The 8,051-nt window shown below is 40.4% G+C and overlaps 1 protein-coding gene across 1 annotated transcript; it reads left to right on the top strand.

Annotated features, from left to right (window-relative positions):
• Window positions 1-1,820: 1,820 nt before the first annotated feature.
• KLF1 (KLF transcription factor 1) lies at window positions 1,821-6,692 on the top strand. The gene is made up of 3 exons (XM_072399558.1): window positions 1,821-1,894; window positions 3,401-3,553; window positions 5,838-6,692. Exons 2-3 carry the CDS (start codon window positions 3,503-3,505, stop codon window positions 6,675-6,677), a joined length of 891 nt encoding a protein of 296 aa, XP_072255659.1. The 5' UTR covers window positions 1,821-1,894; window positions 3,401-3,502; the 3' UTR covers window positions 6,678-6,692.
• The last annotated feature ends 1,359 nt before the right edge of the window (window positions 6,693-8,051 follow it).

Below are 8,051 nucleotides of genomic sequence, written 5' to 3' on the forward strand. Positions count from 1 at the left end.
GTCAGTGGTCACCAACCTTTTTGGTCCCACGGACAACTAAAATTACTGGCTCCTGACCACGCATGTGTGAGGAGCCGAGTGTCACTCAATAGGGGGAGAAACCTGTCCTACAGTGACGTCATGATGGCATAACCCCGTCCACTTCCCGTCGCAGATCTGAGCCTATGATGGGAGAGTGGGCAGGTTGTGTCCAGGGACACAGCCCGCCCACTTCCCTGAACCTGGGATTTGTACGAGAAATGTGGTCTGCGGCTCTGGCCAGTGCGGCCCCCCAGCATGCTCCTTCTCCTGACCCCGCTCAGGGGTGCACCGGACAGAGCCACAGAGCACTGGTTGGCGACCACTGATTTAGGTTATATATGAAAGAGCATGGGTGTAAGCATAATTAGTCAAGAAGGAGCAGGAGACTAGAAAATATACAAGCCAATATGGCATCATCCAGGTACAACGAGGACTGGTAAGGGGGGAATTGGATAGAGAGGAGGTAAAACAATGGTCATCAGTCTGTGACCAACCACCACCACCGGGGTACAAGTCAGATGCCACCAACAAGATTGTGGGGTTCCATGGTAAGTCTGGGCGAACCGCCCACATAGGGATATAGTGTTTGGCTGTCAGTTAACCAGTGGTGGGTGAGATATCCAAAAGGGAAGAAGTAGAGCTTTAGCTGTGGTTTCTCTAAGATCTCAGAACAAAGCAAGTGTACTGATGATCATGGTTTGACATGACCACCAAATGTGAAAAAGAGATCTGATTTGAAGGCAAAGCACAGGAACTTGAATTTGATTCTCAGGTGAAATAGAAGTTAATGAAGAGAACTACAAAGAGATGCAGCAGAAGAGGAGTGGTGGGAAAGATGGATGAGTCTGGCTGCAGCATTCATAATAGATTGTAGAGGAGAGAGTCGAGCAAGAGAAATACCAGAGAGGAGGAGGTTACAGTAGTCCAGACGAGAGATGATAAGAGCATGTTTTGAAAAGGAGTTTGGTGGCCTCTGGGGACAGGTAGTAGACCTCGTTTATAGAACTCTAAGTTCAAGTCACAACTTACCCCCACTGGGGTAGATAACTTGGGCACAGCTCCTTCCTGCAGAGCCCCTTGAAGAATCATTTTAATAAAGCAGGTGGGTTTGAACATCCATAATAAACCACACACTAAGTGCTTAAATAAACCCATAGAGAAAGATGACATGAGCTGCCATTGATAAACTTATTCCAAAGATTGTTAATTGTCTGGATGCAAATTTTTCTGGCCTCATTAGACCCATACCCCTGATACAAGCATACAGCAAGTTAGCTTAACACAATCTGCATATTCATTCTGATCGGTGATCAGTAAACACCAAGCAGGCAAGCTGTATTCAGCAATGGCAGTTTCCACAAATTATCAATGCAAGGCCACTTTAAGGACACATAAATGTTGGAGGCTCATGCATGTAAAATTATATTGAGCCATTAGAATAAGATTTTCTGCCATATTGGTGATCTTAGCTCCTAGCTTACTTATATTCCAATCATGTATATAGATGTCATTAGAAAGAGTAGCTGCTCTTCTCCTCCAACGTCATGCAGCGTTATCAGCTGCAGCGTAGTGCTCGGGCCACCATGGCCTGGTGCAGATAACCATTCCTGGTCTTATCTATAGCTGCCTTAAATCTGACTAGCCAGCACTCCGGCTGGTGAATGTGCTGAATGTGTTTTGTGCAGACTCACTCCAACTTGTTGATAACTTAATATGGCATTAAGGAAAAATTTAACTTCTGAGTCTTTTGAATGATAGCATCCCTGCAGCCCATAACGCCATAAACTTTTATTTTCAGATGACTGCAAAGGGGGTGACGATATTCACAATCCTGATTTTTTTTACTGCTGAAAAGTCAGCAATGGAGCCCAAGGTAAAGCCAAAACTTTTTTTAGATTTCGGTATGGGATAGGCTGGTTAAACACTCATATTATTATTATCATTGCTGTCTGTGTCCCATTGGGGAGATTTTCCTTCAATCCCTTGCACAACCCCCAATAGGAATAGAAAGATCTCTCCAGTGTGTGTTGTTTAGACAAGTGACCATTTGGAAAATGATCCCTTCATACTTATAGATATTCACCTTTCTTCTTCCATTTTATTTCTACTGATCTACTACAGTCTTTTTGCAGCCATTCCCCATCTAAATGTATTTCAGCAATGGCTAAATGCCACTTTGATGATAATGGTGGTGTGTTGAAATAGACACTTGTGGTCTCCATAGAAAGCACATGTGAAAGGGTGACAACACAGAAGAACAGTTAAGCACAGGGACAGGGCGTTGTCACACTAAAGCAGTAAGTGCCTGAATGCCAGGCCTGAAATGCAGGAGAGCTTACAATGAATATGGGAATAAATGTAGCTGAGTGTTAGCAGATGTGAACGTTTATGGAAGGAGCACCAATGTATTGAAAGCTGGAATAATGGGTTGAAGCTTTAATGTGTAAATTTATTGACTTAACAGTACTTTGGATTTAAAAAGTACAAGCAAAGTCTTAAAAATTTATTAAATTCTTTGGCAATAGAATATATTAAAAAGTTGATTCTTCTCAATCAATCGGTGGAAACTTGATCAGGAAAGTCAATTTTTATTGATTGATTGCAGGCTAGAGTGGTGGACAGTTGGCAGCTCTTATTTTGCTCATTGAGTGGCGATTTTCTAATAGGTTGCAGAAATGGGTTTAATATTGAGTGCTGCAGGGCGGAAAAATATTTGATATTAACCAATCAACTTTTAATTATGATCAAGCGCACACCTAACAGTATATGCCTAGCAGTGTCAGACGTAGCCTATGATGGGCCCTTGTATAGAACTGACTTCGGGCCCCATGACAAACTGACTTGGGGCTGAGGGGGGTCCTTTGCAGCTCCCTATGTCCACCTCTGATGCATCTATTGCTGTGCACAAATATGAGCAAGACCTTTGTCTGCAAGACCTTTGTCTTTGTCTGCTACAACTACATGATCTTACTCCACTGCTAAAAAACCCAACATAATATTATTATTATTATTATTAATAATAATAATAATAATAATAATAATAATAATAATAATAATAATGATAATATTAATAATATTACAACTAATGAGTTATAAAAAAGTAAAAAAAACAAAAAAATATTAATACAAAAAATTGTAACTGTGTTTTAAAACGTTTATATAGGTATAAAAAGTCTCCCTGTATTCATAGATTACAATGTAGTCACACATATTATACCCTCATCATGCAGTTTTTAATCTGATGACACAGCTAATGTACAGAGATGTGCAGTTGAAATGAGGAGGCGGGGCTTGTTGCACCATTTCTAACCAATCAGAAGGCATCACTGGAAACACCAAAATTCTTCAAAGAAAAAACTCTTTTTTTGTGTGTGTGCAGAACGGCCAGGAGAAGCAAGAAGGAGAAAAATAGTTAAGCAGAAGATAACTTATTTGACTGGAGAATTGTATACAACTCATTTTATTTATTTATAAATGTACTATGGCGATAGCGTCCTACGATTACAGTCACATGATGCATGATACCCCACAGGTAAGTGGCTGTGTTAGTGATAAAAAAAGGCGAAATATTATTTTTTTTTTATTTCCTTCACTTATTTGTCATTTTTTTTTTTTACTCCTGTGATTGTATATGGAGAGCACAGGATGTGGTAAAAGTGTGGTCTGTAGATCTCTGACTATGCCGGCCACAATGGCATTGTGCGTCCATTGTATGACATTTATGTGGAAGTATTTGGCAGCAGAATACAGATTGGGCAGGAAAGAAATACTTTAATGCAGCTGGTTGGTTTAAAATGGGGTAAAAAGTAAAAAAGTGATATTCCGGTATCTCCGTTATTTTTCTTTATTATTATTTTTATTCTTACACTTCTTTTATGATGTGACTACTTTGTTTGCAGAAAAAAAGCATGGCAGTGTTGTCAGCCTGTGGACAGGATAGTCTTGGATGGGCAGGGTTATGTGGCCACAACAATAGTTTTTTCTTTTTGGAAGAAATATTTAAGGGCTTACTTAGATTTATGAAGTGCGTTATTTTTTATGGTAATTGGTCTTACATTAAGGCAGCCTTATGAAATTAAAAAAAAAGCACAATACTATTTCCAAACATAGTGCAAAGAACAACTACAATTCATATGTGTTGCCTTAGCATAGTACTGGTGGGCCCTTCAGAATATATAATATTTTATATATTCTAATATTCAGAAAATGTTTTGTGTGTTATCACGTGTTGAGATATAAATGGTCCATAAACCATATTAATACAAGTTATAAAAAACATTTGAAGCACCCCAGCCACTCTCATATTATCTGTCTCACCCCTTGTAGTGGCCATTTTTGCTGGATGTCTTTAAAGAAGTGGAAGAATAATGAATTTACAGGCAGAAATGGCAGGTTTAGAGGTGTCAATTGTGGTGAAAAGTTGTGTGAATCTTGGGTAAGGCATTGATAAAGAAACCTGCATTGCCATATCAGCAAACTTGTTGAATCCAAAATACATTCCCGTGTCTGGATTGGTCTCCGTTCATGTTTTGGGTCCTTTTCAGGGGGTAGAAACAGAAAAAGTGGGGCTACTGGCTAATGCAAAATGACTTCTATGGTATGAAATATCTCTGTTGTAACTGGTGAATGTTAGAAAAGGATAGGATTTTAAGTGAATAATGTAATGTAATTACTGGTGGGATCAACCTGTAACTAATACAGGAGGACTCACAAAACCAAAAACTGCAGAAATGTTGATGATTTTAATTCCATTAAATTTGGATTGCCAAATCTGGAAGACAAACACGTGACAAATGTGCATTGATCATTTGTATAATTATGACATGAAGAGTTCCTGGGTTTTATAACACTAGAAAATAAAAACATATACAATGCAGTTTTTGGTTTTGTGGGTCCTCCTGTAATGGTAACAGGTTGATCCCACCAGTAATTACATTATATTTCCATTCACTGTATCAGGCTAAGATGTTCAGCAGCAGCAGGTCCTGGGATAAAGCATTTAACACGGATGGGGAGCTCATCATCACATTCAAATTTATTGTCAAAATTAAAAAATGATGTACACGAGACAAACAATAAATCTGTTACAGGGGAGACTCAGAAAGATAAAAACTGCAGACAGAGGGAATCTTTTACATCACGTATATCTAGGGTTGGAATTTCCCTTTATGAAGGGTTCGGAGGGAGTGGACTTACGGAGGGCAGAGGTGTAGGGTGGAAAGAACTGTTTGGTGATCACCAGAGAAGATGCTTTGCTGCAGACAATTTCCAGGTTGTGACCTCTTGGCAAGTGTCCAGCCGAACTTCCCTCTAGGGACCAGAGAAGAAAAGGGGGGATCTAAACTCAAAAAAAGTTTCCCGGCAATTTAGGAATCTGTTGCAACAGGAACTCAAACATCGGCCCCGGGCACGAAAAAGCATTCAGCATTGATTGCAATTTAAGGTCAGTCCATTGGAAGCTACTAGGACCCATCCACGAAGAATTAAATTATTTTTTGAAATAATGATAATATGAGCAGGGGTGGGGCAAAGCTGTATTTTTCCTAACAAATTGTTGCCCCTGCTTTAGTGACTCAATTACATCAGTTGGATTATTTTGGGGTTTTATTGTTAGGTGAATTTGGCAGGCAGTCTCCGTCCCTCTGACCTGCAAGTGGGTGTTGCACTCCTGTAGACTTCTATGAGAACACAAAACCCATCTGATCCAAAAATCTGTCAACACAAACCTATACAGTCCTTCTCTTCTATTTTTTATTATTATTATTTTCTTCTCCATTTCCTTCCTTTATCAGATTTCTCTTGCTCAATATTTATAGGCACAGTTTCGTCTCCCCACCCAGCACGTTGATATTGCTGCAGTCCTGGAGCCTGGCACAGAGGAGATTTCAGCGACTTCCAGTGGTTATTCTGATCCCCTCCAGAACTTCCATACATCTGAGCACCAACATGATGATGACTCTTGGGAATTCCTGCTAAATAACTTTATTGAGCAATCTGCAAGCTATTCCATGCAGGAGCCCTGCAACCAAAGTCAGTTTCAGGCATCTGCAGAGGCATGGGGCCCTGGCATGTGTAATCCGCCATTTGTGCCTTCAGAGAACACTCCGGAACAGCCCATGTCACTTCCTGGGACCCTTGTAGACTTTTATAGCAGTGGTGAGAATGGCACCATGGCCTCTGGGCACCACTTGGCCATTACTGAGACTGGACCATTGATCAGTACTGATCCACTAGGACATGGCACACAACACAGCATTTACTCTGTGCCACAGCATATGGGATATTTTTATTTGCAGCCACAAACTCCATTTCCCATGCCATCGACTGTTCCCAATGTCCACTTTAAATCCCACCCTGTGCCAATTCAGCCAAGGACTGTTATTGACAATCTATTGTGCCCGTCTACAAATTTCCCAGAATGCTCTACAGGTTCACAATATGCCCCAACGCTTGGAAAAGGGAGGAAGTCCAAACACAGGCGGCCCGGAGCAAATAAAATTGTTACAAGTCACAGGTGCCCCTACGAGGGCTGTGAAAAGTCCTACACGAAAAGCTCACACCTGAAGGCACATCTCCGCACACACACAGGTAAGAGCAGCGCCCCCTGTGATGGCACTAATGTATCATATTACATATTACAGTTACCCAGGTCCTGAGTGTCTTATTACCCCTGTAATACCATATTACAGTCACCCAGCTCCTGAGTGTCTTATTACCCCTGTACCATCATATTACAATCACCCAGCTTCTGAGTGTCTTATTACCCCTTTAACATATTACCCCTGTAACATCATATTACAGTCACCCAGCTCCTGAGTGTCTTATTAACCTTGTAACATCATAATACAGTCACCCAGCTCCTAAGTGTCTTATTACCCCTGTTTTATCATATTACAGTCATCCAGCTCCTGAGTGTCTTATTATCCCTGTAACATCATATTACAGTCACCCGGCTCCTGAGTGTCTTATTAACACTGTAACATCATATTACAGTCACCCGGCTCCTGAGTGTCTTATTAACACTGTAACAATATATTACAGTCACCCGGCTCCTAAGTGTCTTATTACCCCTGTACCATATTACAGTCACCCGGCTCCTGAGTGTCTTATTACCCCTGTACTATCATATTACAGCCACCCGACTTCTGAGTGTCTTATTGCCCCTGTATCATCATATTACTGTCACCCAGCTCCTGGGTGTCTTATTACCCATGTAACATCATATTACAGTCACCCAGCTCCTGGGTGTCCTAATAATCCTTTAACATCATATTACAGTCACCCAGGTCCTGAGTGTAGTATTACCCAATGTACCATCATAGTACAGTCACCCAGCTCCTGAGTGTCTTATTACCCCTGTAACATCATATAACAGTCACCCAGCTCCTGAGTGTCTTATTAACCCTGTAATATCATATTACAGTCACCAGGCTCCTAAGTGTCTTATTACCCCTGTACCATCATATGACAGTCACCAGGCTTCTAAGTGTCTTATTACCCTTGTGTTATCATATTACAGTCATCCAGCTCCTGAGTGTCTTAACATGAAACGTCACATTATGAGCGTTAATCAACTAAGTGAAATCTAAAAGGTGAACCATACTGAAATATTCCCAAGTGATATTTATTGTGGTCAGATGTGAGTGGACTTAAAAAAGAAGATATGAAAGGACAACCTATAAACTTTTATGTACATATATGACATGTGTATGGGTGGTCGGGCATGTTTCCTGTATACATTTTTTATGTTTTTGATGACCCTAGCAATGGTTTAACCAGCTTAAGTCACAAAATATTTTGAACTCAGCAAAACTAATTGTAAATATTTATAAATATTAGCTGTTTTATGTGGATTTGAAGCCTGGATGTCTGACCACAAGGAGGCAGTATAAAAGGTGCTGTTGTAAATAAGTAGCAATACCTGTCATGCTTTAACAGCCTATTCACTTCTGTGTGTTGCAGTAATTCATATTAACACACATGTAAACACAATGGGCCTGATTTCATAAAGCTCTTTAAGGCTGGAGAAA

The sequence above is a fragment of the Pyxicephalus adspersus genome, chromosome 2 (assembly GCF_032062135.1).
Source record: "Pyxicephalus adspersus chromosome 2, UCB_Pads_2.0, whole genome shotgun sequence".
NCBI lineage: Eukaryota > Metazoa > Chordata > Amphibia > Anura > Pyxicephalidae > Pyxicephalus > Pyxicephalus adspersus.

Excerpts from the sequence above, each read along its gene's own strand:
- KLF1 (XM_072399558.1), top strand. The coding sequence starts at position 3,503 with ATGGCGATAGCGTCCTACGATTACAGTCACATGATGCATGATACCCCA. Across the intron at positions 3,554-5,837 it reads TGATGCATGATACCCCACAG|GCACAGTTTCGTCTCCCCAC; the intron begins GTAAGTGGCTGT and ends CAATATTTATAG.